Genomic DNA, 21436 nt, shown 5'->3' with positions numbered 1-21436 from the left:
CAGGAATGGATTACATACCAGAAGAAATCAATTAAGGTGGGTCTACAAAGTTTGTTGCCTCAGCTCTTGTCTTGTCCTGGCTCGGACATCTTCAGTGGCAAACTAGGGAGCTGTTACAGAGGTGAGAGTTGCCATGCGTGGAATATAGCTTGCCATTTCAAAGCCTCCCTGCATCCTGCTCCTTCTTGGATGTAGCAAGCTTGTTCTGCTGTGGGTCAGTCAGAGATTGTGTACAAGAGGTTCATCAGTCTCAGGATATAATTTTACTCTGTAGCCAGACTTCTTGCCTCTTGAAAGTTTACAGGTCAAGGCCTCATGGGGAGCCTTATCAAGTAACGAAGATCTCTCTAAGCAGTGAAAAGTTCCAAGTTCCAGTTGGGAATGTTATCAGCACACACAAATGGCTTTATTTTGAACAGAGGAGGTCTAGCCCCATTACTAAAGTATTCAGCTTCAAACAGAATTTGAAAATTCTAAAAAAACCCAAAATATATATATTCTCTATTAGTTATAGACTATATCAGTTTGGGATTTGGACATGTTTAAATTAAGATTTAATAGTTAATTATAAGCTGCATGAGATACTTATCAGTTTTTCTTAGGGACTAGCAAATATTTTAACTGAAATGGCTGATGGTGCTATTAGATTAATTTTGAGATAATGCATGCATACACAAAATAAGTGTTTCCTACTTGGTTTCCAACAAAACTTAGTGGTAAGCTGTATCATGACAATAAAAACCTGGTTTTAGTGCTGAGCATGACAATTTTTACACTTTAGTAATGAGAAGAGTCATGTTTTCATAAAGTTTTCTTTCTTGACATGCAACTCCATCAGAGTAACTCCTTGTTAGACTTACTGTGAGTGATGCACAAAAAGAGGCAGCACGTTTGGCTCGTTTTCACAACTGAACTACAGCAGAGGACCTCAACATTTGTACTTTAGATTCATATGCTTGGACAATGACAAGAAGACAAAGATCAGCTTTCAAAATCTGCATAAAATTACTGAAGCTGAGAAGTCATACAGTTTGTCCTCTCTATAATAACTTTCATAAGTTATTTTTTTAATTTTTTTTAAAAAAATCTAATTTTTCAGCTAAATAATAGAAGTAGATGGAATATTGGTGTGGTCAGGGGAGACCTGTAAAAAGGGAATCAGACAGTTGGCCATGTCAAAAATAAAATTTTGAACTAGCAATGGTAAACTAGAAAAGGTGCCTCTGTACTGTCTTTCAAAATTGTGATTATCAAAATCTGTAGGTTGTGTTCAGTACATAATAGTGTGGTGGTCATGTAACTTGTGGAATTGAACAAAGCCTGCGTATTACTGAATTCTTTTTGGATACGATAATTTGAAATTCACTGGGAGAATCATATGGCTTGAATGGCTTGATATTTGAATATATCCAGTGCTATCCACTTAAGCAGTCTGGGTTTGAATGAAAATCCTGTGATAACTGAGTCTGAGTTGAGCAAAAATGATCAGAAAAGGGGAATAAAGGGATGTTTTCATTACTGAAGCCTGTGTTGGCAACAGGAAGGCCTCAAAGTTGGACTCTGTGGTCCAGAGACAAGTCGTGCTTTGTTATTGCTATTGTTATTAGTCTATTTTTTGACACTGAGTTACTGAACTCTGAAGGTGTACATTTAAAAAAAAAATGAAGATAATGTCAATATTTATCTGAATGAAGTAGGATTTATTTCTGTTAAATACTTCTGGAACTTCAGGAAAGGCACAGTACAGAATGTAAATGTCTGTTAATCCGATTTTCAATATCCACCATTAAATGCTATTCCCAGCTCTCTAGTTCATACTTAGTTTTATGGGTTTCCTTCCATTTTCTGTCATCTTCTGTTACAGAGGATAGCTTGTCCATAGTTCTGAAATAGTGTTTTATGTCTAAAGCTTTAGATGTCCACCTTCTTTCATTGGAATGAAATGCCTATGGCAGAGAGCTAGGATAACTTGGTAGATGCTTTTAGGATCAATGTCAATAAGTTTTCATATTGCCAATAAACATTTATTGTGACTTCATGCACAGTAGTATCCCCAGATGCCTCAGACTGACATTGTCGCAGTGTTTTCCTTTGTTTGGATGGTGATTTTTCTAAAGATTTCTAAATGTTAATCAACCAAGTGTTAGAGTGTTGGACAGAGAAAATGAAAATGATAGGCTAAATAATAAGAGCTTCTATTAATGTCAAAGCTAGCTTGTGAATTCCAGTGTTTGCATTCCATAGGGTTCTCCCTATGTATTGGGAAACAGCATAATTAAAGATTAAAATAATCCTAGTGCTTAACTACAATGTATTATTTTTTTAAAAAGGAAAGGGATAAAAAGAAAACCTGAACAAGCAGTTATAATCTCTTACTTATGACTCCCTATGGAGATCTTTAAATAGGATTATGTATTTAGAGTGCATCCTCATCTGGTGAGAGCATAATTCTCTAAATAACAGAAAGACAAATTATATTATTACCCAAAACTAAATAGTCAATTTTTTTTCCTTGTGTTATTTGTAATTACAATATTAACAATTTAAAAATAGTTAATCCTATAAAATCATGGTTTGTCAGGTAAAAGGAGTTAGGCAAGGAGTGGTCTTGAGAAGAATGAGTTAATCAGCGTTGCACTCAAGTTAAAGGCAGATGTTGCTCTGTTTACTAGCACTTAATAGTTTCTTTTAATTCAGCTGTTTTCAACAGAAACAGTTCTTTACATTAGTGGAATATTTGTAATTATAGAAAGAAAATTAAAGCTAATGTAGTGATCTAGTAAAGTCTATATCACTTGTGATATGGAAGCTGGTGTGATTGTAAAAGTATGACTGGACTGAAAAGTTGCTTCTTGATGCTGTCATTCTGCTTGTACATGCTTGTTTGTAAAAGTGAAATAGCTAGACTGAACGCAGTGCTGAGAGCACAGGCTTGTGCAGGACAATAAAAACATACAGGTCATAAGCACTTAAAGAAAAGGGGCAAAAGTATCAATGAGGAAGTTATACTCCCTCATGTCTGCTGTTCCCCTGAAGGTAAAAGGTACCTCTCTAATAAATACAGCAGGATTCTGATATAAGATGATGTGTTCCTGTCTTGTCACTTAACTTTACCATTGGATGATCCAGGACCTTCATGGAAAGCTGCTTGGTAGTGCAGCATGATGATTCCTGTGGAAAAAAATAAAAGTAGCTACTCTTCTACAAACTCATCTGGTGTCTCTTTCTCAGACAAAAATTTAGAGTCTTGTTTTTATAATGGGAATTTGTTGGAGTGTGCTCAAAGATTTAACTCTGTCATTTAGTGAAGTTTGTTTTTTAATTACGTGTGGAAGTGATAGCATTTTTTTACTAAATTGCAATTGGATATTTGTCATGGGTTTTTTTTCCTTGGAAAATGAATCCTGAAATACCAGCAGTTTCATAAAAATATCTGTGACATGAAAGTCTAGAGAGCAGGAGGTTTGAGATGACCTGCAGGCATTCCTTCCAGTAAACATTTCTGTGATTTCTGTGGTTCTATGTAGTATTGCATTTCCTGTGGGGAAAAAAAAAATTGCAAAATTTGTAATGCCCAGAGTCAAGATTTACAAAATGTTTCATTTTTTGCTTTAAAGGAATTATTGTTTCAGAATTTGTTTTTAAACGCAGTTAAAAAGTTATTCAGGAAGAAAACAGGTTTTAGTGAAACATTAATATCATGCTTTTAAAAACTAAATATTCACCATTAACTTTCACTGGTAGCGTTGTTATTGCAGAGTCTTCATTGGGTGTTATGTTCAGTCCTTTTATAACAGAAAGAGAAGTAAGGAAGCGGCAAAAGAGGCTGATATTCTACTGTGCCCACACTAGCAAGTTCTTCCTGCTTTCTGAAGCCTGCAGAAAGCTCTGTCATAAAAATTCTGTCATGCTGGGAGTATACAGGCTTAGAAAGTTGTATGGGGAAATGCAGGAATGTGAAACGTTTTTCTTCTGAATTTGCAGATGTGTAAGGCAGAAAATCCACTTCTGTAAGTGGATCTTGATTGGAATATGGTATCTGAGGTGACTTGCTCTGTTTTCTCTCCTTAAAGATTCAGAAACTGTCTGGCTCAGAAGGCCGAGACAGAGCATCTCTCGTGAAGTATTAATGGGAAGCTGGGAGTGGGGGGAAAAGCAAGTATGGAATGTTTTCCATACATAGAAATATCCCAAGGGCTACGGGACAGATTGTGAAATTTCTTCCTCTTGACTTATTCATCCTTAAGATCTTATTCCTGCCTTCATGTATCCTCCATTCATATGGCTTTATATGAATATTTTTCTTCCTTCTCTCTTGATTCTTGCTCTTTTCTTCTTTCCATAGGTTCTGCTCAGAGGGTATCTAATCAACAGAGTTTATGTCCTAACAGAGAAGTTTATCTTAGTTTATCTTCTCAAATACTGTATTCTTTCTGTATGTTTAGACTACAGTCTGTCTAAGATTCTAATGTTCCGGGCACATTTTTTTTGATGGCTGTTTGTGTGGGTAAGTTCTTCTGTGGTATCTGTATAAGGAGCTGATTTTTCATGTGTCTCAAGACATCGCCTCCTCAGGAGTTTGTCACAGCATAGTATCGACCCTGTGCCAAGGACACTGTCAAAATAAAAGATAATTGTAAAAGTTGTAAACTTTTGTTCTTAGTGGTGATTTATCATTTAAATAATGAAACTGCAAGAGTAAAACTGAGTTAAAAATTTTTTGAAGATGATTTTGAACATTTCCTGGTGTTGTCCAGCTGACACTGTATTACAGTTCATCATTGGGTTACTGTTATCACAGTTTAATGTCAGTCTAAAGTTGGGAGTAACTGTAGCTGTTTTTAAATCTTCATTTCTTCCAGACTTTAGGAGGATTCGTAAACTGTTTTTTTTGAGTATTTATTAACAGCAGTAATCAGATGTGTATTTATACTAGCATGATTATCACAATAGTATGTGGAACTGAAATGATACTCTGCAAATCCATTGCCATGAATGGCCTTTAAAGTTAGTAAAGAAGTATGGGAACTTTTAGAAAGATACAGATTGAAAAAAGGGTTGCCCAGGGGGAAGTCAGATGTTCACAAACATTGTAGTAGCTCTGTAGCCTTTTCTCTCTGTTATATTCATCTAAGGTAACTTTGTAACTGGACATCTAGTTACGTAAGTTCTTTATTGTTCCTGATGAAGTGTGTGTGGCTTAACTCATAATTAAGTCACTTTAAGATAGATTTGTGTGTTTTGAAATGGCAAAAGGCATAGTCTTTGTCTTGGACATATTTCCAATAGCTACAAGGCATACAGATTCTCAAGGTTTGCAAGAATTTTGCAGCATCATAGACTTTGTGTTTTCTTAGGTTTATTTTTTTGAAAAAAGATGTATTCTTTAAAACTTTCCTAAAAGCCTTTCATCTTGAAATGAGACCTACCAGAAGAGATACCAGCCTAGAATTTAGGCGAAGATGTATGCAGTCTACAGCATCGCTTTGTAATTAAAGATGTTAAATGTGTTTACACCCATATATGTCTGTATCTTAAGCTATTTAGAGAAAATAATCTTTCCTTAGTAAGAAGTGAATAAATATAATTAAGTTTAACTTAATGGAGTTAATAGATTTGGTTTATTCCTTATGCAATTCTATGCTGATGTCTTGTAAATTACAATACTATGAATTTGAGTTTGGACACCTAATATTTTTCTTTCAGTTAACTGATACCAGCCACATCCAACAGCCTTTTACTATTTTACCAGTTAAGACAAAATGGAACAATGCAAACTTTCATATTCTCTTATTTGATCTGGAAAAACTTGAGGAACTTCTGTCATCTCAACTCAATGGATTAAAGTCATCAAATTCGTTCCACAACTATGACACTCTAGAAAGAGCCAAAAGTACTACTGAGAAAAGGGCACTGACATTAAAAAGAAATAAAACTGCTGGATCCATATCTCCAGTGGATGGGCAAGTAGATACTGTTTGTTCAGACCAGATCTGTAGAGATAGTAATACACCTATGCCTGTGGAAGAAAGTGGTGGCATGAAAAGACAGAAAAAAATGAAGAGTTCCAGAAAGATGAGAATGCAGCCATCAGGAAACTTTGATGTGAATGTCACCACTGATACAGCTAAACTGCTTTTGTCGTGTCTCATACCATGGGGTGTAGATAAAGAAATAGACAATCTTTGTGTTAGACATTTAGATATCTTGAGGCTTCAGTCTCCTGTTTCTTTTGGACTTGTGTCGGATGAAAACCACCTATCACTAATGTTGCCAGGATGGAAATGTACTGATTGTGGTGTGCTAGAAGAACATGCAGTAATCAACTTGTTTTCAAAAAGAGTGCTTGATTTATCAAACAAGTACCTTGCTGCAACTGAAGGACAAACTGGAAAGAAGGATGGACCCGAGAATAGTGTTTGTGGAACAAAGGGACTGGAAACGGTAGTATTCTTATTCAGCAGAATAGCTTTAATCAACAGGATAATTAACATACCTTCAGCAGTTACAGGTGAAGCTGAAAGGTAAGAACTTCTTCATTATGAGTCTTTTCTTCCTTTGTAGTGGTTAGAAGTGAAAAATATGAAACAAACTTTTTTCTGAAATATGGGCTATTGTAATGGAATTTACATTCTTTCTCTAGAATTTTTTTATAGGATGTTCTTTGAACAAAAGGAGATCTGGATGAAGTTAAGTGTCTTTATATTTTTCTGTATATAGCCAATGAGAAAACTGATGCATGAAATCTTTTTTCAGCAGCACAAGAACTTGAGTTATCCACCTTCGCACCCTATTTTTCTGGGGATGACTTTTCTTCGCAGTTTAAACTAAGTAGAATAATGAGGTCTCTTCAGGCACATTTCGAGATGTGCATCAGCACACTTGTGCTGTTTTAACTTCCACTCTCTATAAGCAATATACTTCCTTTACCATGAAACCCTTGGCTCCACAGATAAATAAAACATGAGAGACAAGAAAAGTCTGTCCTAGTTACGCTAGCTGAAGTGCAAACCCCCCCTCCCCCCCACCCCCACCCCGTAATAATGGCAGCTACTAGGAATTGTTGTGAGAAACATCCCAAATAACATTTATGTTACTCAAAACAAATTTATTGACTAAATGCTTTTTCAGCATTAAAGGAAAAATAGCATGCTTGACATTATTTGACCAAGCCAAATAGAGCATACTAATCAGGCAATGGATATTGTCCACAGACTTCTGTTGTTCAGCAAACCTATGGCAGTCTATTTAGCATTTTAGGGACAATTAATTTCAGTGTTGGTGATGCTATGGTCCAGAGGCAAGAAGGGGGAGAAATATTATTGGTCCTGATGCTGCAAATATCTGTGCATCTTCCACGAGGTTCTGGGTATTCAGCGTATCTCAAGAGATAAGCACCCTCCCACAGGACAAAGGCACATTTCTCAGTTACTTTTACTGCTGATCACAGCACCTACTGGTCCGTATTCAACACAAGCTCTTATATGAAAGGTTGTTTCCAGGATTCCAGCTTGAACGCAAATTCCTTTCCATGCAAGAAAGGACTTCATGCTTGCATTGTGTTTTACAGTACTCTGTTGGAAAGCCATTGTGTAACTGAAGTTAGTCAACATACCAGAATCAGACATTTTTCCCAGATATACACATCCTGGCTTTGAACATATGTTCCATAAAACTATAAGTATTGAAGTTGTTGCAAGAAAAAATGCACTTTTTTTTTTGGTGAAAAATATCCTCTATAATTTAAAGTTTTCTCCAGGAAATGTAAAGCTACAAAAAGCTATTATCCCTTGTAGAAATAGGTGAATTTTTGTAAAAACACAGAAAAATGTTGCCATAAATTTTGATTACAAAAAAGTTACAAATTTTATTCAAAGACTTGAAATGTTCTGTTTGGGATTTTGAGATGGTTTGGTTTGGATTGCCTCTCTTTACAGGGCTGAATAGTACACCTATTTATAGCTGTCTTGTAGCTAAGTTTTAGTTTGATGCCATTTGTGATACTCTGACATGGGCTGTTGCCTCCCAAAGGCCTCATCTGGATAAGAGCACTTGAGTTGAATCCATTCAATTATCTTCCTGGATTTTTTTGTTGTTGTTGTTTGAGAGTTTTGGTTTTTTGGGGTGGTTTTTCTGCAGTGTTTGTGTGTTGTTTTTTTTCCTCCCTGAGCTTTCCTCTTGAGTTCCTAAGCAGCACCTGTGAGTGCTGTAGGTCTGTACAAAGACAACACATATTTCTTTTTCCTGGCTGTACCTGCACACTCTTGCCTTCTTTTGAAGATGTACCTTCGTTATTCTTCATCTCTAAAGCATTCAGAAGATAAACAGACACATAACCACAGGTTGTTTTTACGTTATTGAATGATAAAGGTGTTCTTTCTTAGGGAACTTGATCAGAACTAGTCTGTATTTGGTGCATTTTTATCAACATAGACCTCAGAGGTTTTAGTCACCTGGGCATTTTCCTGTTTACTTCTGGTGACAGGAAATTGTTTTCTTGTTGTGGCTCTGGCCCGTAATAGCACAGTTTTTATCTTTGCCCCTGCTTTCCAAAAACTGTTTCAGAACTTTAGACATGTCAGTCGTAATTCACTTCCCTCCCCACCCCAATAAATAAAGATAAGAACAGTTGAGATATGTAAAGGGTTTCATGATGTTTCCTAACATCTTTAAAACTGTAAGTGATGTTCCCCTACACTCAGGAACCATCATTTTCACATAGAATCAAAGCTGCGTGGGTAGAACCAACAAGACAATGGCCCTGTGGCAGCATTAGTGGGAGAAGTGTATTAGAGAATTTCATGCTTTAGAAACTTTAAGAAAAAAAAAAACCACCACCACCAAACAAAACAGAAAAAAACAACAAACTGATCCCATACATGATGGGTTTTCATGGGATAAGGTTATTTTTGTGTCTGAGTATTAAAGGCATAGTTTTGCTATCTGAAATTGCTATCTGAATGTGTCTATACTTTCTGTATTGTCTCAAAACCAGTTATGTGTATGCAGTTACCTCTTCACCTACAGAAAAAGCCTCTTTCCTGTGAAGTTCCCTTTCCCTTCTCCCCCCTCCCCAGTAATAAGCATGGCATGAATAGGACTTGGTCTGTTTGCCACGATCTTAGGATCTATGAAAAACAGCTTATAGACTCAGATCCAAGTTTTCCCAAAGCCATATTTTTCTTTTTTTTTTTTTTTTTTGGATTATTGAACACTTTTTGGTGAAATGTTCAAATTATGTTAATACCTTTTTTTTAAACAGATCAATACTGGTCTGATAACGTGCTTAAAGCATGTCATTCACTAAATTCCTTTCACTCTCCTGTAACAGCAAAATCATCAGATATGCCAAAGAGCAGGGATTTAACTTTGTTATTACATTCCCTAGATCAAGGCTATAGTTGACTGACACTAAAATAACTCTCGTTACAGCGCAATGAATATTTCATTGCTATATGCAAAGTGGGACAGCATTAACAAAAGACCTGGCACCCCAAAATTATTACTAAACCAGTAGTTAGGCACTGCTGCATTACAAGAATAAATATGCAAATCTATTCTCCAGCATCAAAGTAGGCAGAACTATGAATATCAGCTGAATACACATTAAGCAAGTGTTCCAGATATTACAGATCACTGGATAATCTGTTCAGGTATTCTTTCTCCTGTTTTTAAGTTGAAAGGTTAAAAGCTTTAAAAGCTCTGTGGTTTGTACCAGTGTGCTAACAAAAGTAAACTTTCACAAGCTGGAGAAACATACGTGGCTCTGCTCACAGATAAGCTACTGAAAGGAGATCGGAATGTATTTTATCTCTCATATTAGTAATCAAATTAGTAAGAGTTGTTTGTACTGCAGTAATAATTACGAGGCCTGAACTCTTACAAGCTGTGAAAGCTGTCCTGCTAACTCCTTCTGCAAATGCTGTGGCAAATGAGAATTCAATATGTAGTTTTCCCCTTGAGCATGCTGTAGTTTTAGCTAAACCAAGTACTCCAACAGGTGTGGCTACATACTGTACTTTTAGAATACAAACTGGACAAAATAGCATTTGCTTGGTTTCTTTCAAATTTTTAATTAGGAAAAAGTACATCGTTTTAACAGCTCATCATAAAAAAGAAAAATCATTCCAAACCTGAATATGGGTTAAAGATGAATAAGGATAAATCATATAAAAAATTAATAAACACAGATTATGATTGTTCATTCAGACCCCAATTATTTACAAGAGGAAGAGGTGAATTTTTCTCCTGTCTTGAGATTTGCATTTGCAACTTAGAGCTCTCAAGCTGAAAGCTTTCACAGTTGTTTACTATTGCAAATATTTTGAAATATTATGACTTACTGTTGATTGTAGTGAATTTGAAAGGTGAAACCTTATTTTTAAGTGATACATAAATATAGTTTATGCAGGGTCACTATAGCAATGTATTTAAAATAAGGGTTTGGAGAGATTATTCACTTCCCTTTCCCCTCCATCCATAAACTTTGTCTTCAAAGACAACTTCAAGGGTTAGGTTGCTGAGTTAGTGACAAAGTACTGAAGAGCAGCAGATATACACACTAGTCTCCTAAATTGTGGCCATCTACTGAAATCCCAAGCATTGCAATACTATTCTAAATTAATTAACACCATGAAAAAAAGAATAAAAGAAAATGTATAAAAAAAAATCTTCTAGTTGCCCTGAACTTTTTTCCTATGTAATAGAAAAATCAGCACAAGTCCTTTGTGAAAATATTTTCATTCAATTCTTCACATACAACTGTTTCTTTAATACAACATAAAAATTAACTGTAATAAGTTTTGCGCTAAATGTAAAGTTCCTTCATATGGATGGTACTTTTCAGTATTTGTGAACATATGAATGTTTCAATACCAAGTCGTGGGCAAAAGAGTGCAAGTGATTTTTCAGGAGAAACCAAGTTTTGGGTGACAGTAACTGATAGCAGAGTACCTACCTTAAAAAGCTACCTTAAGACATAAGATTTTGTAATTTTTTTCTGATTTTGTTTAATAAATCCTTATTCTTTTAGTCCACAGAAATCAGAATCTGTCCATGACAAATGGCAAAAAATAGAAGCAGTAACACCTTCATTCCCCAGTTTTTATGGAGAGTTACCAAGTGGTAAGTATATGGAGGAGTGGCAATGTTGGCTTTTAAGTGGGATTTTTTATATGCTTTTTGTTGCTAAAGTACATAATTTAATAATTAAAAAAATATTTATGTTCTTTAGCTTCGAGCAGGTCCATTTTGCAAATACAGAAATTGGACTAGTTTGTTCTGTGAATATCACAAAAGCATGTAAACAAAATGCTGAATGTTAGGTAATACTGGAATCAATGATACCTTTTCTGTCATGGCAAAACATTCATCTGAGTTTCTAAAGACATTTTCTAGTAATCTGAAAAACGGAAATTTAGTAAGACAAACACTGCCATCTCCCACCTCCCCTATCTCCCTCATCACCATTATGTGCCTACCCAATTATATATACAGCCCTTCAAGCAAACTGTTGCCTTAGTAATACAAGAGTCATCTTGACTGTTCAGTAATGCCCTGAGACTTTGGCTTAGGACAGCATAAAGTAATCTCTTTACATTAGTGTCTCACAGGCAGTTGTTCACCAGTCTTGGCTTTGCAAGCTGGTCTAAGTTTATTTTTACAGTATGTAACTAACCAAAGAACATTTAAACAAAAACCTACCCAGAATATGGATATTTGTCATTATATGCTACTGAGCAAGTACAGTGTTCCTGTTACAGACTAAGTCCTGTCTGGACCAATAACATAAATCGGTTCAAGTCAAATCTTGACCCTCTGCTATGTAAATAACCCTCAATATCCCTATCTAAAATCAGTTTTTGGTGTACCTTTCCTTCCATGACTATTATATGCATGATAGCTGTAGTACTTTTGATGATGGGAGAAATGCCTGTTGAAAGGAAGAGGTGGAACATAAAATCAAGTGACAATAGAAAATAAGTAGATGAAAAGCACATAAATGGTGTAGAGATGACTAATATATTTGTAGACGTAAAAATACTTTTACTGAGTGACCTAAAACTGGTCACACAATTGTTTGAATTTGCAAATTAAAATCTTACTTGAGACTTAGATGTCTCTCAGACATTTTAGGAGTGACCGCTTCTTTAGCATCAAGGACACGCTGGATGTCAGAATGGGAAATGTTAAATCTTGATTCTGCTGGTATTTATGGATGTTCTGTAAACATTTAAGTGTGTACAAAGAGATGGGAACAAAACCAAATTAAGATGGGAGTCTTTAATGCTTTTTTGCATACGTGGGCATGAAACTGAAGTACTGCAATGGAGGACAAGGCTGGATAGGTACCATATTGGTTGTACCATTCTTGATCAGTGGGGACACTTGCTGTAAGACTGTTTTGTGTTTAGACTGGAGTAACCTCAGGTTAGCTCTTGAGTCAGTGAGAGCCATTAATTCAAACCTGCATTGCTTGAGTCTTTCCTCACATCCAAGATTTTGGAGAGCTGGTTCTATCCCATGGGATTTCCCCACAGGGGGAACTCAACTGCAAACTCAATAAGTTTGTGCTGAAGAAATTAGCTGTAATTTGAGAGGGAAGGTTTGAAATAAAAGCATTGAGCTTTGACAGAGGAAAATTTCCAAAATGACAGAAAAAAGAAAAATTCATCCTGATCTATAAAGAAATCACATACAATTCAAACTGAAACGTGAGGAGGAGAGGTTTGCCTCCGGATGATCAGTTTTGTCTCTCTCATTTTGTCATCCCTTTTTGTTTTCATATTCGCCTTTACATTTTGTGTTATGGTATATGCCATATCTGATCACAGACAGAAGGTAAAATGTTTGCTCTTGCCCTGTCTTTCTGTAAAATGATATGAAATGTTCTAGTTTTCTTTTTTCCTCTTTCGTTCTTTTTTTTTGATCATACCTGCATGTACGTTTGTACATACGTTTATATTATATTAGATACTGCACATAGTTACATTTACACAGTCACTGAATAGCATACTGCTCTCATTCAGACTGTGGTAGTGTATCCTATTTGCTTTGCAGTATGTGGGTACTTACAAGATTTTTTTCAAGCTTCAGTCTTTGCTGCAGAAATCCAACATTTAAGTGAATGACTATGCATTGTGTGGTCAGGACACTTGTGAACTTTGGTGTTACTGAAACACAGTTGCCACTTACAATTTGGTTTCCTCTTCTCAAGTCATTATATGGTACTGGCAATCAGAGATTCTTGTGTGGGTTCAATGGATCATACAACCAATTTACCAGACATATGTCTGGCAACAAATATTGTAGTAGAATACTGAGATATTATATGGTACTGGCAATCAGAGATTCTTGTGTGGGTTCAATGGATCATACAACCAATTTACCAGACTTATATGTCTGGCAACAAACATTGTAGTAGAGTACTGAGATGTCACATTTGTCTATTGAAGTCTAACTGAGAAAAAAGTAGGCTAAACCAGCACAGCTGGCAGTTCAAACTGTGCCTTGCTTTGAAAATAATCAGAAAAATCAGGATAGGTAGTAGTAAAAGTCCCATGCAAATCCATGAATATAACAGCTTGCTTAGCTGCAAGTGTAACTGGTAAGCCACTGGCTATTTGACACCTTGACCATGCACCAGTATTGTTGCCTTGTAGCAGAAAAGGAAATCGGGGAGAACTGTAACTATACAAGATGTTATTGAATGTATTTTTGCATAGACTGTACTACTGTTTTAAAGGTAGAGAAACACTTTTAAATGGTTTTAGAATTTACATAATAAAATACATAGTTAAGTAGTGTAAATCAGAAAGTGTTCCCAATATCTTTAGAAAATTATGATGAAAATGTATTCTATGGGATATGAGACCTCTGTTTAAAAAAAACCCCAAAACAAACCCCCCCCCCCCAAAAAAAAAACCAAACAAACTAATCTGATTTAGGATAATAATAAATGTTCAAACAATATATTCTCTGAACGCTTTGTGCTTATTGCATCAAATGAAAGCATATTCTAAGAAATTACTCTTTTCAGGTGTGTTGCTGAAGTGAAAAATTAAAAATGTTAGATATCTTTCTACTTGTGTACTTCTCTGTATGTTGTCACTTCATCAATTGTGTGTTTTTCAGGTAAAACCAGATACCATTCCCCGGACTTTGGGAGTGTTTCATTGCTGAAACTCATTTGTTGTTGGACTGACCAATCTATAAAGGTAGAAAATAGCCTGTGTCAGTTGTTGCAATGTATTTTTTAAGTAACATTGGCTGTAACTTGGTATTTGGAATCTGTAATGTGACATAACACTTATAGACTTATGGTGAAATTATTACATAAATCATGCCATTCAGATCTATGGAAAGCATTTCAGTGTTAAGTATGCTGCTTATGAAACTATTTTGCCTTAAAGTACAGGGTTATATATGGAATAGTAACTGTCCTACTAGTCTTGAATCTTGGTGACCTTGTGTTTAAAAAAAAAATGCATTACCTGTTCTCTAACAACCAGATATAACTTGGTGCATCAAATGCCATTTGAAAATAAAGGCCAAAATAAGGGCAGTGTCATACCAATGTATTATTATGGAAGAAACAGAAAATGCCTTCTTAAAGGGATAAATAATTAATCCCAAGTCCTTACTTATTGGAACACTCTTCAAGAATGACTTAAAAAAGTAAGTTATGGGTTCCAGGTCAGATGAAGCTCATGCTTATTGTTATTGAAGGATCTGATGTCTTTTGAGAGATAAATTACTGTTTCTTGAGAGTTGATAGGTAGCTGTAAAATAATCTGAACAGTGAAATATAGGGACCATTTTTCATTTTGGAAATATGCATTTAAATAGTTGTGTGGTTGCTTGAGTGACTTAATGTTCAGGAGTACAAAACTCAAGACCTCAGTATACTGTGACCCCAACAGATTTTATTCCAGGAAAAGGAAATACCTGTTACAAGTTTATTTTATGATGTTACTTTTAAAATTGAATGCAACTTTGTGCTGCATTTCAAGTGCAAAGAATATTTTTGCAGAGCTGAGGTGTGCAGAGGTACTGCAGTGATAGTCCCTGGTTCTATTAGACACAGTAATGGTTTCTGCAAATATTCACATACAATTGAATTCAGAATTTTATTTTGAGCTTATCAGTTGTTTATTATATCTACACTGTCTGCGCATCTTCTGTATTATTTTGACATTCTTCTTCCCTTACAAACTGTTCCCATTTATCTTACAATAAGATTTTTTTTCCTTTTTAAAATCCTTTTAATTAAAAAAAAAAAATAATCAAATACAGGACCTCAATTCCAATAGCTGCAATTGTCATCTGAAATCCATGTAATCTCTTACTGACTGGTCAGCCCCTGAAACTCTTTATACTCGAGTTGTACAGCCATGGAACTTGTAGTTGTAGCATAGCTGATCATGTGAGATCTATTTATTTCTATTTTCCAATGAATTTACTGACTGATTGTTCATACAGTGATAATGGTCTTATCCTACCACAGGAGGTTCATGTGCAGGAAGATAGGGTGTGGAATAAGCTGCCTCACCCTTCTTTTCATCTGAAAAGACTTTAACTTTAAGACACTGAAATTGTCAAGTACTGCAAATACCATGATATCAATGCTTCTCAAACTTTTAACTTTATGCAGACGCAGCTTTGTAGTTGGAATAAGCTTTGTTAACTTGTTTTGTAGTGCAGGTTTTGGGTTGTTTGCAGCGAAACTGCATTAACATTCAAAATAATTTGTGATGTGGGCAATAGGTGTGGGTTTTCAGCAACCAGTGATTTATACAAAATTATACTTTTTGTTGACAGTACAGTGGCTTTGTTAAACCTTTCTTTACACAAACATGGATTTATGACCAATTTATTAATCCTGAGCAGCCTGATTAAGCGCTCATGTACATTTACCCAAAACATCACTAGTTACCTTGCTTTTAAAAACTTTTATTATCTTCAGTAGAGGATACTGACTCTCAGACGTGGCCCAAAGGACTTGCCATTTATTGATTCCTCATCTCCTTACAGTGCTGTAACGGATTCTGTGCAAACAAGGGAACTGGAAAAAAAAAAAAAAAAAAAAAAAAAAAAAAAAAACCCAAACATGCTGCAAATGATGAATCAGGGGTTTACTGAATGGTTGAAGTTGAAGGGCTGAGGAAGGTCTCTTTGTCTTATTTTTTAAATGTACATATTTTTAAAATCTATTTTTCTGGAATTTTTTTCCTCAAGTGATTTTAAAGGAGAGGTTGTCAGCATGCATTTTGCTTTTCTTTCAGATAAAATATGGCCTGTTATTGCCACACTCCCATCCTGCCCAGAAATTACTTACATGTGCTCATCCTTTCGAACAGATTTAAAAAAAAAAAAAAAAAAGCTTGTCCTAAAACACTTAATATGAGGAAACATTGGTTGCATTTCTGCCTTCTTTCTTTACTCTATATTTAAAACAGACAATTCCTCAGTTATTTCTGTGATAGATATTTGGTTGTATTTTAATTTTTTTAAACAATAATACTACATAATTGCAGCTTTATGGAACCTTTCTGTCTGAAAGGATGAACATTAAAATAAAACCTTTAAAAAAAAGTTCTCAGAATAGTCAAACCGCAGTGCAATCAAAACGTTTTGCCTGTTGACTCCAGCAGATATAAGGATATCTTTTTTTCCAACAGAAGGATTTCTTTGATAATTATTTCCTTGCCCTTCCTAGCTCCTTAGTCTTAAATGATAGATGTTGAAATGCATTCCCCTATACCTTTATTCACGCATTTCAAGAGAAGGAGTACAATAGAAAATTTTCTTCCTTTTTTCCTGCTCTAAGATAATTTTAAATCTCATTGAGTGAAGTTAGTTCTCATTAGGTTGACTTTCCTGAAGGCTGAAGTCCTTTATCCCTTCACAAAATGATTATAGATCAAGTAAGCTTCCTTCTACAGTGTCTTACTCCCTGAGCTGGACAACCATTTGGAAAAGAGAGTAAACAACCCTGTCTCCAGAGCTGCCCTCCCGCTTTCAGTGCTAATCTCAGCAAAGAATTTCAATGCTAAACACGTCAGTGAGTTTTGTATGAAACTTTAGCAGATCAGTAGTTCCACTAACAAAGTGTAGAGTGTTCACATCTGCGGCCAAGGATTTTAGTTGCGCGACAACACGCAGGCAGTCTGTCACACAGGGTGCCCATCGGTCTATGGGGCTCTAGCAGTTTGCCTTTCTGTTATGTACAGCAGCATCAGGGCTCTGCGGTGTGATGTCACACCTCTATAGAAATAACTGAGCTTTAGCAGGTTTGTGACTAATGCCTTCATGATCAGTAGGAGACATACATCTGTTCCTCCTGGTTCTGAGCTATCCAGATATGAGTCAGCTCTAACCTTGAAATGGTCCTGTTGTATAGTCACAAGTAATAAGACCTTGTTAGAACTTGGATGTATTAATTCAGGAGCATCATCAGAAATACAGTTTATGCAGCTTCTACTGCCATCCTGATGTTGCAGTATTCCTTTCCTGTACAAGAATACCTTATCTATTATCAGCTAGCTACTTAGCACAGTCTCCCCTTAGGAAGACTCTTGATGCCACATTGAGATCTCTGACATAATCATCCGCATGAGGAATGCAGTTGCTCTTTCATCAGTGCAAAAAGACAGTGTGGAGGGACTGCTGGGATTTTAGGTGGAATGAATCATTTCAGGACTTTCTCATATTTCTCTATTGATTTCTGCAGTGCACCCGTATGTTTTTCACTTCAGTCACTTCATTTCTATTATATTAAAATAAGGTGGGATGCATCTGAGATATAGTACAAAGGAATTTTCTTTCAAAGCATAGACCACTTCATGTTAAGGCTATTGCAGAGAGTGGTGCTGGTAAGCTAGTATCTTCTTTACTAATGCCCATGTTTACAGTGATTTCTCTAGCAAGCTCTGAATGCATTTGTTTTTACAGCGTTTGTCTCAACCTGAAGCCAACTGACTTCAGTAGAAATGCCTAGACAACTCTCCTGAGAGTTGTTATCCAGAATTAGAGGAATGCAGACTGGATAATACAAGTCTCATGTTTTGATCTGTATTTTTGTGTTCCCCAATGTGACTGTGTTATGGAGGCTATGTGGGAGGTAGTTTCTGGGAGGCTCAGCCCTGCAGAGGTTGTGGCCTGAGCAATAACCAGGGGTGTGATGTCTATTGACTTCTCTCCTTAGACCCACTCATTATAAAGAGAATAGTAATCCTTGGAAATAATTGACAAAGCGTAGAAAGGAAAGCCAGTATAACTTAATATAGTTATGACAGTACAGCTTGCCTCAACTTTTGTTCGCTTGTCTTTTTGAATTGTTCTTTAGCGTTGCTGCTGCAGTCAAACAATTACCTTTCACTCCTTAATTTATGGTTGGATATCTGCTATTTGTACTTTCTCAGGCATAGAAGAAGCATCATTTCTGTCATATTTCAGAATCCCAACTAAAAGCAGCTAGTATTTACAACAGTAGTTAACAATTATTGGGGAAAAAATGAACACATATGTTAGTAGCTAACAAGATAGACAATGCCTATGTAATCCAGAAGGATGCTAAAGTGGAAACTATCAGAGAAAATGAATGGTGCTTATGAAGATTTGTTTTCTGTTAGGAACAGGCAAAGCTTCTGGAGATTTTTAAACTTGGTGATGATGATAGTGGGGTATGTGAATTCTTGGGGAAGATGTAGTGAGAGGACAGAACTAAACATGTGAAACCACATCAAGCACGGTGGAAATGCAGATTCAACAAAGCAATAGGCAGGTAGCATGCAGAGACATACAGATGCCTCTACAATATCATCTTGTGCCATTTGCTACAGTTTTTTATTTCATTTTAAGATGTTAGAGAAAATGACACATTACAAATGGTGCCTGGCTGGCATACACAGCAATGGTACAGATAAGGGACAGGTTCTTAGCAGATCAGAACACCGTGAGAAACATAGTGTGTGCAATTCTTTTGTGCACCTCTAGGAATCTTTTTGTCAAAAATTTTGCCAGGACAATGACAATGTGTCTGTGTTTCCTTCTTTTTCTTAATTAGTGTAGATATTATAAAATCTGGTGTACAGTCAGCTGCCATCCCCAAAGCTCAGGGTTGTATGGCTGTGAGGAAGTGGAAACTGTCTCTGGTTTCCCCTGTAAAATAAAATGCTGTTATAGCAAGATGAAGGCTTGTGCTATGTCAAAACACGTAGAGCTGGGTTCACTTGCTGTGAACTTTCACACTCTGGACCTGACTACTGTATACTTGTCTGCAATAAAGGATTTTGTCACAAAGGACACCTGCAGCCTTTGTTCTGCTTAATGATTTGAATTTACAAGGGCAGCTAGAAATGGGATTGAGGACAGCCCACGAATTCACTGTACTTGATTAGCGAGATGAAACTGTTTGTCTTCCAGGCAGTCTGAGGGAGCCTGCATATCAACTTAAATTCATATTAAAGTTAAATATTTTTAATAGATTGTTTATAATATAGATATCATTAAACATAAATGTTTATATTATAAACATATTTAAGTTAAAATTTTCATGTGCAATTTAAGTTCATATTTAGGTTGAGGTTCTTGTACTCGAGAATGAATACCTTCCTGTGAGGGAAAAATGGCATTTATTTTCTGAAGGAAATAGCAAGTGAACAGAAGGTACACATGCTGCCGTTATGCACCATGCTAAAATTTAGACTGAGTAAGGATTGTAAAGGTTTGGGTCCATTGTGTAAGGTTTTCATGTGCTTTATAAGCGTCTTAGGTCTTCAAGCTTTCTCAGTTCTCCTGGGGTTTCTTTGCTGAAGTAAAGAGAAGGAGAGTAATAACTCTTTCATACAGTCTCCACAGTGCATTGTCTTAGCACCCGTGTGTGGTGCAGCAGCTATTGCAAGTGCCATTTATAGGCTGTTTCTAATTCCAGCAGATGTTCCTTTTGGATAAGACGAGTTTGAGAAATGGTATTTCTCTTTGTGTTAGACAAAAAATACAGTATTATCATGCTTGAGCTAGAGGAACAGAGGATCACCACTAATAACAAAACAGTCTTTGAGCTTTTCAGAAAGAGATTGGACACCAAAAATTCTAAAAAAAGTCAAAATACAAGATTGTTATTCACTCTATGAAGCACTTTTGCACATCTTAGGAAAAAAAAAAAAGATATTTCTTATTAGCTGTTATCACCATGTGCTTTGCTAATGTGTATTGTCATGACCCCTTGAAATCAAGCAGGTAGTAGACGACTGATGCTAGTTTTGAGATTAAAGAAAATGAATGTTTAATTAGTGGGGAGCAGTCATGATTGACAACTTACACCATTTTATTGCTATCTAGTTAGCATTTATTTCTCAGTATGTGTGTAGACACATATGATTGTCACTGTCTGAAAGATTGGTAAGTGTTGACTTTCTAATGACATTCGCTGGAACAGTCCTAACAGTTTGTAGTAGTTATTTAAAATTGTCAGATGCTTCCATAAATAATTGAAGTACTGATATCATCTATTAATAATTTGCATTTATGACAGATTATTGAGGCAATGCAAGCGGTGCTGCTGGCAGAAGTTCAAAGGACTATGACTACCTTGAGAAAGGTGGAAATCTGCAGAGAGCCATTGGCCACAGTAGAGAATGAAAATGGTAAGTTGTGGACGCTGCCAAAGACTGAGGAGAGGGACTTGCAATACATAAAAATGTTTCTTTGCCATGTAGGTGGAAAATTTATTGGTAGATTCTTTAAGAAGAACTTGCTTTAGTACTCAGGGCAAGTTTAGGAGTATGAGTTCATAATACATTATTTCTGTGTGAGACAAGCCAAATGGCCTGTTTCTGACCTTATCAGGTAATGAGTTTTCTCATGTGATTGTCATGGAGTTAAAGGACTTTCACACTCTTATCATCTCTGAACATTAAAAAAGAAAAGGTAAAGTCTCTGTATGATAGTTCTGGTATTGTAAATGTGTTTGCAAATAAAGGAAACGGTGTGTTTGAAATAGGATCAGTAAACCAGATTGAAAAGAAGTTTTACAAATTTGACTTCTTAATGACATCAGGCTTATACAGCACTAAAAATTAATTACTTAGATTTTATAACTTTATAATGTAATACAGAATATTTTATTTTTCTCTTAGAAATAACCTCCCTGCAAGGAGATATCAAATGCATTTTACAATTACATCACTTCATTTTACAAGAAGCTTATGCTTTGCACCTTTACAATGGTGCTAATGTTTATGGTAAAAAAGACTGAAGCTGAATTTATGTTATGAAGTTACACTTCTTTTTTTTAGCCTATTAGCTGAGTCTTAAAATTAAGTGACCTAGATTTTAGATCCAATCTTATTAGTGAGCCTTCTCTTGGGAAACTAATTTATAATCTCATTGAGTGTGTGTGTGTCTGTCATGAAAATTTGTGGCCAATCTGCTT

At 35.8% G+C, this 21436-nt stretch overlaps 1 protein-coding gene across 1 annotated transcript in view; it reads left to right on the top strand.

The window, feature by feature from the left end:
• The window catches only part of WDR72 (WD repeat domain 72), a gene marked incomplete at its 3' end in the record, with an annotated part of 66462 nt that extends 45746 nt beyond the window's left edge, over nt 1–20716 (top strand). Inside the window, exons 14-17 of the mRNA XM_010076506.1 lie at nt 5707–6524; nt 11033–11124; nt 14134–14216; nt 20537–20716. Of these exons, the coding sequence (XP_010074808.1) occupies nt 5707–6524; nt 11033–11124; nt 14134–14216; nt 20537–20716 (1173 nt within the window). The remainder of the gene's footprint in view (nt 1–5706; nt 6525–11032; nt 11125–14133; nt 14217–20536) is intronic.
• Between the last annotated feature and the right edge of the window lie 720 nt (nt 20717–21436).

The sequence above is a fragment of the Pterocles gutturalis genome, unplaced genomic scaffold, assembly GCF_000699245.1.
Source record: "Pterocles gutturalis isolate BGI_N339 unplaced genomic scaffold, ASM69924v1 scaffold33023, whole genome shotgun sequence".
In the NCBI taxonomy this organism is placed as follows: domain Eukaryota; kingdom Metazoa; phylum Chordata; class Aves; order Pterocliformes; family Pteroclidae; genus Pterocles; species Pterocles gutturalis.
Note: the sequence above shows the minus strand (reverse complement) of the source record. Positions and strands in the feature narration are given on the sequence as shown.